Genomic DNA, 19,966 nt, shown 5'->3' with positions numbered 1-19,966 from the left:
CTGTTTCTCCATTTATTGTTTCCATTAGTAATTAACAAAAAAAATGTTAAGTTAATATAACAAGTCAAATTCTCACTTATTTTCTCAATTCTATCTCTAAACCTGGATCCTTCTCATAAACTCACCTTCATCAAAACAATCTTCAAGTGGAGTGTTCTTCCTTGAGCAGCTTCCTCACTTGCACGTTGAAATTCAATGGTGGAAAATTAATTGTGTTCAACGGTTTAGATTGAATTTCTGTAGAATTGCCATCGTGACATTTCCATAGCTGATGTATAAAGACACATTTTCAATTATTTATTTTTAAGTGTTGAATATACTGTGTAATTTTAGCCTTGCCGTTTTTCTCTCAAAACCTGCCACCGATGTTCTACTCATTTCAATAATAAATAATATATTATTATAGAACAAGACACAAAAGGCATTTCGTTTTTATTTTATTTTATTTTTATGTTGTAGCAAATAGTGGATGGACTTGGTCAGTAGAGATAATAAATATTAAATATTATATACACGAATTGCATGAGTAGGAGACAGCCATCCAAAGAAGGTAAAATGTCAAAATCCATCTCGACTTTCCATACACCCAATAAAAGAGTGACACGCGGACAAACATCTTGAGATTGACATGTCAACATAAGGTAAGGTGGGCCTCATGCCTATGAGGCGCATAATCACCTGTTTATAAGTTCCTTTTTATTACAATTCATGTAATATATTTTTATATGGTTACTCGTGACTTAAGTAATATAAATAGGTTAGACCATTGTAACATAATTTTTTTTCGAGATTTTTGATACAAATTTATAATTATTAATTCATTATTTTTAATCTTAATAAAGCATTTTTAAAACACAAATTTGTGACACAAATCCATGATTATTGATTCATGATAATCCATATATAATTGATGAAAGTTAAGTTAATTATATAGTTAGAGAAAACTTATCAAACCCTTAATCAATTCAACGTCCTAATGATTCTAATTGACTAGATCTTCAACTTGCTTGCTTTTTCTTCACCAAACCATGGATGATTTGTTATTTTTCTAATTGCTTAGCCTTGAAAATTCTCAGCGGAAGCACTGAAACTGAACTCTGATTTTGAGATTTAAGCATCTGGGATAATCTCTTTTCTTCCTCTTTCAATTACAAGAGCAATTGCTTAACTTAATTAGGTGCAATTTTAGGGTTTCCACGAGTTTTCTATATGAGGCTCTAAATATCCAAGAAAAGAAAGAGAAGAGCAAAGAGATTGAGTACAACTCACTCGGTGCCATTTGTAAATTAATTAGGTGTTGATAGATGAATGATGCCATTCAAGTAATATGCAAAAAGTTCTAAATGTAGTGACAAATATCACATCTTCCATTTGGTAGTGGCGACTTCGGTTGGTGGTAGTTGATGACCATAATTAACAACTTCAAGTTTACAAACTACCCATGCAAATTATTTATTTTTATTATAAGATTATAAAAAAATGAATTTAATGAGAGATTTTCTAGCTGTGTGAGCATAGATAGATATAGAATTTAATGAAAATGAAGTTAAAATCTCGAATGCAAGCAACAAACCAAGTTGAAAATTATATTATTTATACAGGTTCTAAGAGTTGTACATTGTACAAGACTTGAAGCACTACCATATAAAGGTGTAGCAAAAGCTTCCTGCACAAACAACAAAAACAAAAGAAAGCCACAGATACACGCAATACATTAATTTAAACATTTTTATACATAGATATAGATATAGATATAGATATAATGATTTATTAATTTATTAGTGGTTTTTATTTTTTAATGGTCCAGAAAATATCGTTACTATATATATTAGTTAATTTAAGGATAAACTTAAGGGAATTTCCAAAGGTTGTGATCTTCTCCAGCATTATTGGCATCATCGTCATCATAATCCCCACCAATGTCCAAACGAGGAGGGCTCAGAAGCATACCTTGAGCCATATTGACAAGAACATTAGGATAATCAAATATCAAATCCTCATCAACAAATTCATGCTGCGTCATTTCCCTCTCTGTCTCTGACGCTACTATGTTAGTTTCAGTACTCTCCTGACTCTCAACCCCGAATAAAGCATCCTTTGCTGCCCCTAAGGCAGCCGCCGCAGAGGCTGAAGCCGCCTGTATATCACGGGGAGAGGTCGAGGCAGGCATCGGCAAAGAAGCCGCCGTGTTTGGGAAGTTAAGCTCAGCTTCCTGGCCTTTTAGGGCAAGCGCCGCCACATCATAAGCAATTGCAGCCATTTCAGGAGAGGCAAATGTGCCTAACCAAATCCTATTAGGCTTTCTCGGCTCTCGAATTTCGGAAACCCATTTGCCACTGCTCCGGCGCCTTACTCCACGATAAGTGGGGTGACGACCGGGGGCAGACTTCACAATTGCACCAGCCGTAGTCGAAGCATTGCTGCGACTGCCACTACTGCTGCTACTAGGGCTAGTGCTTTTGTTGGATTTTGAGTAATGCATGTTGTGTTGACGAATATTAAGATTAATGGCGGGAAGATGATGGGTTTGAAGGGGAAGGGGAGTGAAGCCATTATATATGAAGGATTAATTTGGCTGCTGAGAGAAGAAGAATAAGCAAAGCTAAAATTGGTAAAGTGCAAACCAGTTGTGTTTGAACTGCGTTGTGTGGAGGGTTGGTGTCACAAGGCTAGAAGACAGTTGGGGTGTAAGCCAGCTTGGTGTTGGATAACTTGGTTGGACTACGTTTTTGCAGCAAGATAAAACTGCCCATCTTAACGTCAATAATAGTGATGTTTTCGGGCATTTTGCATGAATTGATATCTTATTTAGATTTGATTATGATGATCATAAAAGACAATAAAATGTAAAAGAACAAATGAGAGATGATGGCAGGTGACTGTTCTAAGGTTTTGCTGCTCTACAACATATACATTATTTCATTGCAGTCAATTATAAAATCATTGTTTCCCCGTACGCAGCATCTCTATGTGTAAGTCATTTCTATTTTAGCTTAATTTATCAAGTCGTCAAAAATAACCATTCATTAGCTCTACTTCACTCTCTCGATAAATAATATATTTATAGAGATAACATAATTGAATTGACCATTCTATATTTCAAGCTTTGCTTGTTCTACTTTCTACAAATTATCATATTTAAAACGATTATATCTCTCTCTATATAATAGTTTCGTTTTTTCTTAAAACAACTATAAAACTTTTGAAATAAACAATATCAAAATACTTAAAACAATCTTGTTTTGCTATTTTATTGTATGAAACGTTTGTTTGTCTTTAATAGAATTAACTATTGTGCCATCCATCCAAGCACTTTAAGTTAATATATTTTCGAATATAAGTCATCTTTATTTAAGAATGTCCATCTTAGAGAATATTTGCACCTTTAGAAGACTCATTTAACCTTGAAAACATGCACCTCCACTTAAAGTTATATGTATTGAGTGTAACATCACTAATACAGTCTCACTTAAAGAAATTAACTCTCAAACCTTATGATATCTCACAATCATAGCTATATGCTTGATCCTTACATGGTGAACTTAATTTTTTGATAATTTTGTGACAGTTTGACTGTCCAGCATAAACTAAGGGTCTGTTGATTAAATTCAAAATTTAACACATTAACCCTTTTAACTATATCACTTATTTTACTATCTTTGTTATAACCATGTATTCAACCTCAGTGGTAGATGACACTATTACACTTTGCGAAGTGGATCTCCAAGTGATTAGACCATTTTCCAATGCAAAAGTATAACTAGTGGAGCTCCTATTATCCATATCTTCAACATAATATGAATCTATATAGCCAACTATAAAAACCGAAGAACTAATTGTGCCAAAACAAGTCCCAAAATTTGTTGAAACTCTCAAGTATTTAAGTGTCAATTTAACTTCTTTCTAGTGTTTCTTTCATAGATTATACATGAACCTACTAATCGCACTCACTACATATGCTAAATCTTGTTTGGTGTAAATTATTGAGCTCCTTAAATATCCATGTTGTGTTAGATTAAGGAACCTTTGACATAAAACGTATCTCCTCATTGGTTTCTAGACATTTATAACTTGCCAATTTAAGGTGATTAACCAATGAAGTATTGATTGGCTTAGTTTTGTTTATACCAAATCTTTTCAATACCTTGTCAATGTATTTCTTCTATAAGAGCTATAGTTTCATGTTCTTTCTATCCTTGTTAATCTCCATTACAAGAATTTTTTTTACAATACCTAAATCTATTTTATCAAATTCCGAGCGTAACAGAGATTTAAGGTGACAAACATCATCTATATTTTTAGCAGCAATCAATAAATTATCAACATAAATAAGTAAATAAATGCAAAAGTTATAACCTAAAACCTCATGACAATCGTACGCACATTTGGTATCATAAGTCCAATAGTCAACATATAAGAGTCAAACATTTTGTATCATTGTCTGGGAGATTGCTTTAAACCACGAAGAGACTTGTTTAGCTTACAAACTAAATGATTTTTTTCTAGGCTCCTCAAATCCATCACGTCGTTGCATATAGGTCTCCTCCTCTAACTCACCATGTAGGAAATCAATTTTAACGCCTAACTGCTTCAACTCTAGGCCTAATTGAGTTGTTAATTTCAATATAACTTTGATTTTCACATGTTTTATCATCCATGAAAAAACCTTATTATAATCAACACCTCTTATTCTGTACATGAGAACTTTTTAGCAACTAATTGTTCTTTAAACATGTGATCTTCCTTTTTTATGCTCTCTCAATTTTTTTTTATGGACTTGCTTGTACCTAATTGACTTCTTTTCATTTGAAAGTTAAACAAGTTCCTAAGTCTAATTTTTTTGTAGAGACTTTATCTTCTTAGTCATAGCACTCATCCAGTTCTCTTTTACAGGAAAAGCAATATTATATATATTCATTTTGAATATACAAATTGGTATACATTTATATGTGTCATCATATGATTTAATATTATTTTATTCTTAATTCAAAATTACCCAATTATATGATAATACACATAAAATATATATTCAAAGTAGGTACATATAATTTTATTATTTTTTAAACATAGTTTTTTCATCAAAGGCTACATATTTGCTAACCATCACCTTCTATGCTTTAGAATCCCATAGTCTATAACCCTTGACTCCATTTCAATACCTGACAGACAAAGATGAAATTCCTTAGCTTTGAATCTAACTTAGATCTCTCATTGCTAGGAATGTGTGCATAAGCTAGAAAATCAAATACTCATTCTCCATTTAAGCATACCCAACCTTGTTTCCTCCATGGAACAACTTTGTTCCTCCTTGGAACGACTACAATACTTCTAGAACTCATAACAACGAGATCTTGGTAACAATCATTTTCCATCCATCCTATAACTTTAAATTAGATATATTTTCAAATATGAGTCACCTTCATCTAATAAATTTGGCTTTGCTTATGCTTAAATGGAGAAAAGTAGTACTGTTAACATTAATCATTGTATTGACAGTATATTCAATTTTGCTACAAATAAACTCACTTTAAAGTAGAAAACACTACAAAATAACTCAGTACTTTCTCCTAAATATAAAACTGAAACGCATCCAGTTAAAAATTAATTTAGAAGTTGAAAAGCCTGGCATTCCTGTATTCGGAATTATAATCACAAACTATAGCAGTTTGCGGTAAAACTCTTTAGAAAAGATTGCAATATATTCATCTTTTTTTTTTTTAATTCAAAGTATCTATATTTATTTTATCGAGGTATTACACTAAAATATATTTTAATACCTTGGTAATAATATAATTATATAAAAATCAATATTATTTTAATAATTTTTTAATATTTAAAATGAAAGTGATAATTAAATTACTACTTATATTATCTGCTACATCACCATTAGTAATAAAATATTACCAAGATAATATTTAAAGTCTGAAACCAAACGGCCCTTAAGAGTCAAAATGGAAGATATTCATAATGCATTAGACTGCCTTAACCCGAATCAGGATAACTTGGAGTATGCCCTAATCTTGCTAGTACTTCTCCTTGAGAAGTCACCATCCTGTACCGACTCATTTGGCTCAGAGCACGTCAAACTCAGATTCAAATTGCGGCATTATGTATGATGAGATTTAAGCTGATGATTTCTGGTCTGCATATCATCGCTCTCTTGACCATATGTATCTATCTACACAAGCCTACGTCACCAGCCTGCTAGCAACCAACTTATATTAACCAATCAAAACTACCGAAATTTTTACTTTTATCTAATAAATAAATCACAAATCTAGCCACAAAGAATTGCTTGGAGGCTTTTATATCCTTTTGAATTTAGAGGAAGTTGATTGAAAAAAAAGAACCCCACCTTTCAATGACTTGCGGCTTACATATAATCGATTTGGATCTAATTTAATTAGAATTCCAATTTTCTATTTGTTGAACATAAAACAACTAATTTCCATGGTATTGCCGTTAAAGTTGTTTGATTTTATTCTGATTAGACAGTAATATGATCTTCTTCTGTACATATAATGGCTAAGACAGTTTCTGCAACTAGATTAATTTTGTCAAAGCAATTGATGGAGCAATTAGTGTCGACAAGCTTGCTAAAGAAAAATCAATGTCCAGGCTCCGGATCAACAGTTTTGTAATCCATCTGTGCCGAATTATACAAGATAGAAAATGATAGAGACATTGACGAACAAAGAGTGGATAATGTCAAGTGGGAGATCTTACAGGTGTTGATCTGTAAAGTGCTTTAAGCATAAACTTTTTGATAGCGAAGTAGAACCCGACTGCTACAACGCATCACTGAAACCGTGTTGCTAAAGGAGGGGGGCCGTAGCCGCGTGAGAGAATTTAATACATGAGTGTTCAATTAATTAGAGGTAATGCTGCACTAATTAAAAGTATAGTGAAATTAGCCGATGTTTGCACATTACGATTTGTAACAAGTGGGGTGACATTTAACCTGTGGTTAGTTCTTAAGGCGTAAAGAAAGAAAGAAAGAAGGAATGAAACGCAACCCAACCTGTGGTCGTGAGAATAGCTTCAAAATTCTCACTCTCACTTTCAAAGCCACTACAACTTACAACACAAAGTATGGGCTTTTGCATTGATACAAATTATAGGAAAATCACGCTCCAAAAGATAGTCAATAAGATTGAAAATCTTAGTTACATAAATTTCACACTAAAAACTTGTATTTTCGATATGAGATTCAAGTTTTATATCTTATATTTAGAATCATAATATATGTATCACCACACTTGACAACCTTGAGGCTAGTTTTGTGCTAACTCTCTACTAGCCTCAGTTAGAATTATAGTGTACATACCAACACACTCCACAACCTTGAAGTGGTTTTGTGCTAGCTCTCCATTAGCCGCAAGTGAACATTGTAATATTAATGTCACCATTTGCACGACATGATTGCAACTGATAGATATAGTGACAACTTTAATGCCAATTGATATAAACTTTGAAAGAACTATACTCCAAAAGCTAGCCAGTTATTGATATTAGAGAGCTCAAATCACATAAACCACATATTAAAAAATCATACTTTTGATATTGGATCTAAGTTTCTGACCTTGTATTTGAAATCGTAACATGCAACTTTTCATGTATAATAGTTTCTGTTACTAGTCATTCATAATTTACCATCTCAACTGATAAATATTATTTTCTAATTATTAGAATCATCTAATAGTTGAGGCTAAGGATGAATTTAGTTGAGTCAAGTTTGAGCTTAAACTTGCTCAAAATTTTCAATTCAAGGGAGTTAATCTTGAGCCTAAGTTTGAGCTTGGTGAATTCTGACAAAGTCGAGCTCAATATGATTAACCAAGCTCAAGTTTAATTTGATAATGTAGCATTCATTAATTTTATTATTAATATTAAATTATTAGTTATTTGATTAAAAAAATTGTTTTTTCTAATAAAATAAAACAAAGAAGGAAGTTCTAGTTATGATGAAAAAGTAAAAGAGTAAGTGTATTTATAATGAGTGGTGTGAATCGTTAGAATTCATCTCACTTGATGTGAGAGTTTTAAATTGGTTGAAAGTTTATTTATGATGGATGAAGTGTGCTGTTAAAGTTTATTTTTACAAAATGGGATATTGCAAACCTATTTGTAAAAAATTCACATTAAAGAGATATACTTCAACAATTCACTTTACCTACCATAAATTTGCTCTCATCACAATTCAAGTAAGAGAAGTTCTAACAATTCACCTCACTTGTTATAAATAAACGTAAGTTTTTTTCTCACTACAATTCAATTTCTTTTTTATGTTTTTTAATAAGACAACATAAATTTCTAGAAGTTAAAAATATTTTTTGAGTTCAAACTCGAGAAATAACTGTTTATTTTGAGTTTGATCAAGTAAGGCTAATAGTCAAACTCAAGTTAACTTGACTTGAATCCAGACTAAGTTGAGGCAAACTGCAAACACAATGCTGTTATTTTCTCCAAGGTGTAAGAGACTATTGGGCCCCTAATACATAACTAAAATCTATGCATGGCCCAAGCTCTGCTGGACTTGAAATGAGGACAATGACTATTGTCAAGCCCACATTAACTCAACATTTTCTTTCTTTGTCTGGATTAAGTTAACTTAAAATTACAATTTTAGAAATGTTCAATTTTGTCCCTTGTTAACCCGACTAGACTCGATATTTTTTTTAACTTTCTTATCTCTTTGCCATTAAATTTTGTCTTCAAGAGTACAAATCAATTTTATTTCAACTTCTTCATGCATATTTTGTCTATAGTTTTGTGATTAGTTTTTCTTTTTCCATTTAACGGTTGCTTCTTATTGTATTTCTTAGCCTTCTATGTATCTTTAAATGAAAAATTCTTGTCAACCATGCTAGGCATCTCATTCTCATCAAATATTGATGAATAAACTGGAATTATTTGAAGAAATTCATTATAATACGTCCAGTTTACTAATTAATTTTCTTTCACTTTTTATTAACTCACACATATATAGAGAGAACAGTTTTCTAATCAGGATCTTTTGATTTAAATTTATCATAAATATAGATATCTACTACTAGTTTTAGATTATTTATTAATTTAATCCAATATAATTAATCAACCCAGAAAATATATATGATTGTCCTAACTACGTTTATATAATGAAATTAGCTACCGATGAGTTTAGATTCCTAATACATAAAAGGTACAAGTCAGTGTCTATGATACAATATTTGAACTACCAGTGAACTGTCTTCAATATAAATTAGAATATGTGATAAGATTTGGTGACTCAAAACAATGATAGTTTAGCCATTAATTACAAAAGAAAGCTCTATAATTAGTACTTAAATCAAATCACCAGCTTTCTTATACTTCATGATTAAGCTTTTAAAGGGTGACAACTCACGCCCATTTCTCGATAGGACGGCTTTTAACTAGAATCAAACAACCTGGTTGGCAACCCTAACTCTCTTCCCTTTGTGTTTTCTAGGCACCAATCAAAAACCTCTTTTTGACTGCTCTCATTGTCACTCCACTCATCGCTCTTCCCTAATCTATTTCTCATTATTCAACGAAACCCCCATTTTCTCATCTTCCTGTTTATATCTTTTGGTCCCACAATGGATCTCCATGAATCCTATTTCTTATCAATCATGCTTCATTTTTGAATTGGAAGATTTTACATGTATAAACTCTATCAGTTTTATCGCTATGTGGACCCTTTCTTATGATATTTGCGCAAATTTTGCACCATCATTTCTCAATTAATATATTCCTTAAAGTTGACATATAACAATAACAATAACCAATAGTGCACTTAGCCCAAAACTGGCCATGCCAGGCAAAATCGAGGTCTATTGGACCGAAATACTGATTTTAGACACTTAGCTATCATCTTAAGTTTTACGGTTAGATAGTTTAACATGGTGTCATAGTTAAAGTCTAAAGTGTTTTTAATTCCATTATCGACCAGGAAAAAGTCCAAATTTCATATAAGAGTGCTTACTGAACTTATATAATAATGTTGCATGCCTATTTGCTAGTTCTAACTTTAGTTTTAGACTAGTTATATGAACCTCACAATTAAACTAAAGAAGCCTTTTTTGTTAAAATATTACTTTTCTTATAACAACGCACACATTCCATGATCACCTTGATTTAGTTTTCTTTCAAAACATAGGCACTTTATATTATTAATCTCCACTCATTCTATTTGACCCCATTATTATTATTATTATTATTATTATTATTATTATTATCATTATTTTTTGCAAAAATAAATAATGGGTATTGAATTGAGAGTTAAAATGAAAATAAAACTAGATAAAATAAAGAGAAATTATGCTAATTAACTACATTCTTCAACCCAAGTAATGCATTTTAACCGATTATCATTCTTGAATCCAAACGTGAACTTGAAGTTAGAATTGGATAAAATTGTTGTAGGAACAGGAAAATTGGTCGATTAAGGTAAGTAAAACTTCTCTATTTTAGTTAGAATGAGAACTTACGATTAAATGTTTAAAATTTTGGGATTTTCTTTGAATAGTTGAGTGTTCTGGATCCAGGAAAGAACAATTAAATTTAATTTTATGGTTAATCCATAATTTTTTATTAATGTGAAAGGAACCCCAATTGAATGTGATTGTGTATCGACAATGTGAATGGTGATATGAAAATGGACTTTAAATTGAGTAAATTATGCATGTTTAAACAGTTAGGGGGAGGTTACTTAGATCTCTAGGTGAATTAGTTGAGTATGTATTGAGACTAGATGAATTTAAACATGAAAATTTGTAATTCCACATCGATGCCACAATATCTAGATCTTAATTTTGCGGTACAACATCCATAGAAACATGATGTCACAACATCAGAGAAAGAATATTGTGACATCAAGTGGGTAGAAAGATCATGTCGCGACATTGAAAAATGCATAAGCAATATAAATTTTCCTATTTTACCTAAAAGGTTGCTTAAGGGTTGTTTTAACTCTCCCCATGAATATAATGATTGTTCTAACAATATGAATGTAATGATTGAAGGGTCTTAGCCTTTTTATGACTATTTTCAATATGAAGTCGAATATATTTTAAAAAGTTCTATTGGTTTACCTAAATATTTAAAGCATGTTCATACATTTTCAAGAAAAGTTTTCGTAATGCAAATGTTAATATGCATGTTTTTAAAAAAGAATGTGAGAGTTTTCTTATGGAAAAGGGAGTTGATCTCATATGTGAATGAAAGTTAGAAAATGTTCATGAAAATATGTTTTACACAAAAATACAATTTTTGAAGTTTTCATAGGGTTGATGCAGTGGAAAAACTCATTAAGCCACATGCACACCCTAAATTTATGAGGGGTAATGATGATGTGCATAAAAAAATGCATGCAAGAGTACATTGATGTGACGTCACTTAAACACTAACGTTACTGGTAAATGACTGCTTAACTAATTCTTTGATTCAAAATTCATACTTTAACTTAGTCCAAATGAATTATAGAAAATAAATGGAAAAACAAAATATTTTTCATCATCAATTGCATAAATATGTTTTACACATGTATATTGCATCAAATCAAGAATGTTTAAAATGTTTCAATGGCATCTTTTAGATGTGATGTATAAATATAATTCAATGCATATTATAGATTAGGGTTAGATGTTACTTATGATTTAAGAATTAGAAAGATAGTAGAGTGATTGAAGGTTGTGGATGCGATTAACATGAGCATAAAAGGAAAAGACAAGATTTTGGGAAATGATTCACGTTCTTCCATCAACCCTATAAATTGTTTTCCGATTGACAGCCTTAATTACAGCATACTTATTACAAAAACAAATCATTACACATTTAATAAAAATCCACAAATCCAACAGATTTTTGTGACAACGAGAAAGAGAAAATTAACTTGATTATGTAAGTAAATGTAAATTGATTTAATACAAAATTAAGCAATCAATGAATCAACCCAGTTTTGGACACCTCATGGCAAGACAAAGTTAAAGCCTTCTTTAGGGGACTAAAATTTCAAGTCTCCAATCTCGTTAATTTATAAAAAAATTTGATTCATCAAAGTTTATAATAATTATAAAAAGCATGGTTGGTTCTTAATCACATAATTACCTCATACAATAAAATTATATATATATATATATATATATATATATATTTATACAATTTGAGTTTATAATAATATGTTATTATGTAATTAAATAATTTTAAATTAAAAATAAAATAATATTCAATCACATGATAATATATAATCTATATATTTAAATTATGTATATATAACATTATTCTTTTAAATATTAAAATCTACAAAAATCCATTTTTCATAAATTACAAAAAGGGTTTTAAATTATTTTTACAAATTTTGCATGCAATTTGAGCGTTTGGAATAAGTCTTATGTCTTTATATATTAACAAGGTAAACGTAGTAGCTCATAATCATTATAATCTCCTTCAGATATATTAACTTTGTCAACTCTATCTATGAAACCAAATTCTGGGGGGAAAATTTAAAAACAGAAAAAAGAAGAAGAAGAAACACTTTTCTAATGTTTGAAAATGGGTACAGAAGAGAGAAGGAAAACCCTTTTTCCCTCTCTGATGAAAGGTTTTTGTCTTTTCTCTCCTTTAAATGTGATATTCTGATCAACACATCCTGTCCATCCATCACATCTCATCCCATCCCATCAAAACAAAATGAAGGCCAGCTAGAGAAGTGGACCCCATTACCTAAAAGTGTCAAGACAAAGCAAAGCTGCTTCATCTCTATTCTCACAAGTTAACCAAAAGCCTCTCTCTCTCTCTCTCTCTCTCTCTGTCTCTCTCTCTCTGGTCAAATAAGATAATCATCACTCAATTAATGCCACGCAGCAGCAGGGCCTGGCGTTTCCTGAAGCAGAGCACCTGATCAGCGCAAATTTTGGGCCACTCGTGCACCACTTTTTGTTTCTAAACAAAACATTATTATTCATTTGAATTACCCCGTTGAAAGATTACAACCGGGATATTAAACAAAATAATTATATTTTGAAGGATTACAGAACATAATCAACTTAATTAAGTTCTAAATAAATACAACCAAAATCCTAAAATTTCTTAACCCTAATCGTCATTTTTTTCTAATTCAAAACTTTAATCTAACTTCTCATACAAAAAAAATATAAATAGAAGCAAAAAAATTATTAAATCTAGATAAAAAATTAAATTATTTTTTCATTTTAATATGATGGATTGTTGACAAAGTAAAGACATATTTCATAAGTTTAGTATGTGCGCAAAATTTCAAACTTGATACATAAACCTATATTTGGAGGGTAAGTGTAAGGTTTAAACTATTGGGGTTAGAAAATTTTTTAATATCATTTTTAAGGGTGTAGGTGCAAAAGCTAAATACCCTTATGAAGTTTAGCATTCCAACTAAATTTTTTTATATTGGAACACTAAACCTTGATATGGAGATAGGTGGCAGATATTTACACTATTGGGTTTTATGTAATTTTCCTTTGTAATACTAGATGTTTGACTCTTCAACTTCTAAAGTTTGACATTCACTCTCAAATTAAACTTATTAGCGTTATAAAAAGAAATTCATAAAATTCATAGCTTCTATATCTATTAATTTACCTTTTACCTAAAATTTAACGTACAAATCAAACTTTTTAACTTGAAATCTCAAGTATAAGGTTAAACATCAATATAAAAAGTTCAGTTTGACCCTCAATAATATAACTGGAATCATGTCATAATATGATTATATTGGCTTTATGACATTTTTGTTTTATTATCTTTTATTGTTCCTAATTTTCATAAAAAGACATGTGTAACAAATATATTTATTTCTATAGAGAGACAAAATCTTGATTGCTAGCCAAAATAAAAGAAAATTAATTTAAATATGTATTTTAGTTTGTAAATTAATAAAAATATCTAAGATTTCACCTTTATATCCTTTAAAAAAATAAATTTATATATAAAAAAAATTCGGTTTAATTCATTTTTTTTTTTGTATCTGGAACTTTTTGACCCAAATAATCCAGAAAACATTGCATTCCCAAAACTGAGATTGGTATGGTTGGATTTGGATTTTGGGATCAGTTGTATATTTATCGAGAAAAAAATATAAAATAAAAAAGCAATTGAAAAGTGATGCATGCATATGCGCATGCATGTAGATGCATGGATGGAACGTTCTGCAATCTGCAACTTATAAAGCAAGCAATCAGATCTGAATTCTGAAACAAAATCAGACTGATAAGGGCGCAGAGAGACTGAGAGAAAGACTGAGATTCTCCTATTGAATACGTGGGCAATTCAGGATAATAAATATATATATATAAATATAATTTTTTATTATCATTAATTTACTCTGGAGAAATAGGGGCGATTGGCTTGAGACGCATCGTTTTATGCTCAGCCCAACCCTAAAGTCCATATGAGACCTAATTCTTAATACAAAGCCCTTACCCCAGCTTGCCTTAGAAACCGCAAATAATATGATTGGGAATCTTCTTAGAAACTCTTGGAATATTTATTCATCACAAAGGCAAATTCAATTGTAATAGAGTTCATATTTTTGTAAAGAAAACCCTAATCATCTGTCTAATTAGATTATGTATAGATATAAATAGTTGAATCTCTCTATAGATTTACATAAATATCTAGTTTTAGTTTATGTATTTTAATTCAATTATTATTGTATTTAGTTGATCCAAATATAATGGAGTTTTTCTTCATCTTGTGTTCTTCTTTGTTCTTCATGTTTTTGAGTGTTCTTTGAGAGTTATAGGTTTTTATAAGCTTACTTAGCGGTCCATCTTCTGCACGCTAAGGCCACAAGATCTAAATTGGGTTATGACAATTGGCATGGCTAGAAATTTTTAACAATAAAAATTGCATAACAAATATCATATTCATTGTATTCAGGTTTTTTTTTTAACAATCCAGTCATTATATATTGAGAAATTATATAAAATAGCATTCTTTTGGGAAAGTTGAAAACGGGCGCTTCCTAGAAGGTCTCTTCAAATATAGCATAATTACATATTACACATAACTATCAAAAGAAAATGCCTTCTTTGACAAATTGTTAAACCCTTACCCTAAACCTAATTTTGAACTTTTAAAAAATCCCAACTTAAATTTGATATCAAAGAACTATTTTTAAACATCAAGCAATACATTGGATTAATGAATGGTTATCAAGAGGGAATAGAAAAATTTTGTTATTTGAAAGTTGTTCCAAATAAAAACATTCTATGTAATATACACACATGGAAAAGATGTTAGATAAATTTTTATTGGTCGTTCGTTGTTTTCATGGTTGTTTAATCTTATATTTTTGTGAAGATGTTGAAAATGGGTGGCTTTGATGAAGTTTGTGATGGGTATTGGTCAATGTTATAGAATTTGAACGAAAAATGGTTGAAGACAAGTTTTGTTCAAAACTCTATATCAGCTTGATTATAACATTTGGGTTGAACCTTCCTTGTTCACATCTAAGTGGATTTGTTCAAAACTATTAGTTATTGATTACAAACAAAACACGACTAAGACCCTTGACAATGTCGAGTATTCACAACCCAAGGTCGAAGACAACAAAAAAGTGATCAAATCATTTATCCTAAAATCTCAACTCATATCTATTATAAATAAATCTCTTACATTAAAAGAATACATTTCAATAATTTGTTTCACTCACAATAAATAAAGACTTTAATATCAAGTTTCAACCAAATTCAAATTTTCAATTTTCCTATATAAGTGAAATTGATTCTAAGTTCTCAACTCACTTATTATAAACAAGTCTAATTTCTTTATTTCTCATCTTACTAATTTTTTTTTAATGTTTTCTTTTACTGAAAAAACGTAATTTTTTAAATTTAATAATAAGTTAAAATTTTATTAAAATATATATATATATTTAAGCTACAAGTATCAATTCTAGTCAAATCCAGTTTGAGCTTTAGCTAATCATACAAGCTCAAGCTTAGCAATATTAAAGCTCATCGAGCTTGAGAATAGGTTCAAACTTGACTCTCATAAGCCAATCCGAACTCAATTTAAATCTATCCTTAACTTTAGTAGTGGTTTTTTACCTCAATTGACACAAATACGTATCTTAACAAACCGAATTATTTAGTCAAATGAATGTCTAAACAAAACAATCAGAATTTTCTTCTTTGTTCCTTATATTCTTGAGGTATAATATTTATATACACGTTTTGTTTTTTTTTTAAATATTCAAATTATATAATCATACTTTTATGAACATATTTTTTTTATTATTCATCGTATTATTTTTTTTTCTCTGTATTTACCAGCTTGGATCTCATCACAAGTCCACTGTTAATAAGGATTACTTGATATTATTAAATCGGAATATGTTTCTTAAAAATATTGATAAATAGAAATAATGGTAATTTTGACTTATGAAACACTCAAAATAGCTAGTCCGTCGTTGGACCACTGAAACATTATAAAAAGTTTAGAACGTACAATTGTCGGTGACTTGACAGACCTTTTTAGGACTTTAATTTCTCGAATTAGGCAAGCTTATTATCCTCTTATCCTAGCTATTTTTGACTAACCAACAGCATTCATGCATTCATTCAAATTTAAACCAAATTAGAATCTCCAATTTCAAAATCTTGTTATTATTTCAATCTAATGATGATTCATGACAGCCTATTAGTTAATTAAATAATGTCAGCCATGTTGCAGCAATAAATCTGGAATTATGCCATCTGCCATTTATCAATTATACCTTTTCCTTCAACATATTTTAATTGTTCTTACAAGTACTCTCTTAAATAATAACAAAGGGCCATAGTTCATGAATGATATTTGTATTATTATTATTATTATTTTATAGTATGGTCCTTGTCAAAAATCTTCATAAAAATACATCAGCCCTTTGCGTATCAATTTGAGCAAGACTGAGGAAATGGTCAGTCACTATTTAATGTTCAACTTCTAATTTTGTGATCTTTAAATTGAAAATTTTTTACATAATTTTGTAGTAATGAGATTGTTTTTATCTTAAAATAACGATTTGACTTAAATTAAGATATTTTGTTAAAAAAAAAATTGCGTATAAAAGTAAAGGGTTAGTAGTACGGATGTGCCCATGAACATCAATAGTTATATTCACATGGGCTATATGGACTCTACTTCTACATTTATGTCAATTTTTTTTTCAAAGATGTGACCCACTGCGACCACGCTACAATTCTAATCAATTATTGATTTTGATTTTGAAGTCTTTACGGGGCATGGAGATGTACACGATAATTCACAATTATTTATCCATTATAGAAATCAGTATCTCAGTAATAATTTAAGAACTAATTATGTTAGCCTACTTAGACTATGAAATAAATATTATCTTTGTCTTATTTTCTTGGGCCAAAAGAATATTTTCACCCTAAGTTTGATGTAAATATAATTTTTTATTTACTAATTATTGAAAATTTAAATATTTATTTATTTATTAAATTTTATTATTATTATTATTAGAGATAAAATTATTATTTAAAAATTTTATTTAAATTCATATTTTAAATTATTTTAAAATATTTATTTTTACCTCTTAACCTCACTTTTTTAGGTTAAAAATGACTTCCCCATGATATAGGGTTTTAAAATATTATATTTTTTTTCCATTATGGCCACTCCCCAAATTTCTAAAACATTTCAGTTTCACCTCTTCTCTCTCCTCCAGTTTCTAGATTTGATCTCTAGCGACCATCCATTGTCTCTAGTCTTTGGCCTATCTCCCTCCTCCTTTCCCTCTCCTTCTCGGCTACTCTCCCTCCCTTCTCTTGTCATCTTCATCTCAAACAAAAATGAAGGGTCTTCATCTGACGAAAACTCCTCCGACGAAGACACCCACGGTGGAAAGGGAGAGCGATCGATAGAACAAAAGGGGGAGCTAATGGCCAGTAGAGGGGAATCCTCACCGAAGAGAAAGAGAAAGGAAAATCAAGGTGCAATTGAAATTTTTTGAAAATCTGGGACAGTTCTAATGAAAAAAAGTTGAGTTTAAAACCTTAGACTTGGGGGAGAAAAAATCAGTTTTTAAAATTGAAAAATATGAGATTAGGGAAAAAAATAAATATTTTAAAACTTTAAAATAATCTTAAAATATGAATTTAAATAATAATTTTATTTTTGATAGTAATAATAAAATTTAATATATAGATAAATATTTAAATTTTTGGTAATCAACCAGTGACAAATGGGTTTGCATGAAACATTGGGTGGGACATAATCATTTGGCCTATTTTGTTTCTACTCCGTAGTTCAATATTAAGTTTGTCCATTTCATTCAGAACATTAAATGCACCTACTAGAAGACGTGTTTGATTTTTTTAACGAGACTTTCGATGATAGATTTAATATGTAGTGATCTAATAAAGTCTCTTAATTGTGAAAGAAAATAAATTAGGGTTCTATAATGAGGCTTCGAAAGTTTGAAAGGAGTTACGAGAACTGAATGATTAAGAAATTCAAAATTTTGCCACTTTTTCGGTCTATTTATATAAATTTATCACACTTTTTGTTTTGATAATCAGAGATTTCATTTGTATTTATTAAACAGTTAAATTTAAGATATAGTAATCGAATTTATAATTATTATATCAAGTAATCTAAATTTTTATCTTAAAAATTTTAATATTTTATTAATTTTATTAAATTTTTGTGTTTGCACTACATAATTTATTATCGACAAAAAATAGAAGACCGGTCAAATTGATGGCAACCGAGTTGGAGGGATTTTTCATGGATTACCTCAAGTAGTAATTTTGCATTATATTAATGTTTTAAATATAGTTGATTTTTGTCCATTTCCATGGCAAAAGGAGAAAGGAGGGCACGAGGGGTGCATCTTTGAGATTTTTGTAACTTTTAGAACTTATTAGAGGCTGCAAATTGTGGTGGGATGTTGTGGGTGCATGTTGGATCGTATAAGTCTTAAATGAATTATTCTCCTTTGAGGTCCTTCTGTAGAAATGACCTATTTAAGGTTCACAAACATTAAAGCCTATATTGATGTTATCTGTTAAATAATTATTTATAAAATGTATTTTATTTATCTTTATTAATTATATAAGTTTATCGGGAAATTATCATTGTTCTACTTAATTATTTATTTCTATTTAAATAAAAATTATAATTAAAGTTAGTTTACTTTAAAAAGATTTATAACATTCTTTTACTTAAATAATATTAATTTATTTTTATTTTATTTTATTTTTAAGAGATAGAAAATAAAATTTGATTTCTAGGTAACCAAAATATTAAATTTAAAGTAGCTACTATTTTAAGAAAACAAAATAATCCGAAGATAATAATATAATTATCAATTCAATTAATATGATTATTAATAACAAGCCAATACATTACTAAGGTCTTCTATTAACATAAGATTGTCTATGATCATGAACACTAATAACCAAATTAATAAGGATAAAGGATTTGGGAGTATTGCAATAATAACACTTAATCAAATTATTACAAATAGTATTATCTCTCTGTCAGTTTTCTTTGTGATTTATATTTAAACCTTATTTTTCAAAAGAAATACAAAAATAGCATAACTTCAAATGAAGCTAATGACTTCCAGTGAAGTTTGTATAGTTTGACCTTACTCGAGATATCACATGCTTTTACAAATGTCATAATCAAGATAAAACATGTCTTAAGACATATGTTGTATTATAACCTTATATTTTTGTATTTATATACTCTATCATATTATCTTCCTTCTTTATGAGTTTCTTGATTATAAGATGTTTTATTTTCATGTCTCAATTTATTGACAGTTTTGTTATTCTTAGTGAAAAACACAATTGCACTACTATCACAATAGATCATTAGTTTTCTAAATATAAAAATGATAATACGTAGTTAAAAAAAGATCATTCAACTACACAATCTAATAAGTTTTCCTATAGCATAGTTACAAATTCAA

At 29.6% G+C, this 19,966-nt stretch overlaps 1 protein-coding gene across 1 annotated transcript; it reads right to left on the bottom strand.

Annotated features, from left to right (window-relative positions):
* Window positions 1-1,849: 1,849 nt before the first annotated feature.
* Window positions 1,850-2,482, bottom strand: LOC123226670 (ethylene-responsive transcription factor ERF024-like). Its single transcript, XM_044651196.1, has one exon. It carries the CDS (start codon window positions 2,480-2,482, stop codon window positions 1,850-1,852), a length of 633 nt encoding a protein of 210 aa, XP_044507131.1.
* Between the last annotated feature and the right edge of the window lie 17,484 nt (window positions 2,483-19,966).

Source organism: Mangifera indica, chromosome 1, assembly GCF_011075055.1.
Source record: "Mangifera indica cultivar Alphonso chromosome 1, CATAS_Mindica_2.1, whole genome shotgun sequence".
NCBI classification, from domain to species: domain Eukaryota; kingdom Viridiplantae; phylum Streptophyta; class Magnoliopsida; order Sapindales; family Anacardiaceae; genus Mangifera; species Mangifera indica.
The sequence above is the reverse complement of the archived record's forward strand: the minus strand, read 5'-3'. Positions and strand labels throughout refer to the sequence as shown.

Excerpts from the sequence above, each read along its gene's own strand:
- LOC123226670 (XM_044651196.1), bottom strand. The coding sequence starts at position 2,482 with ATGCATTACTCAAAATCCAACAAAAGCACTAGCCCTAGTAGCAGCAGT.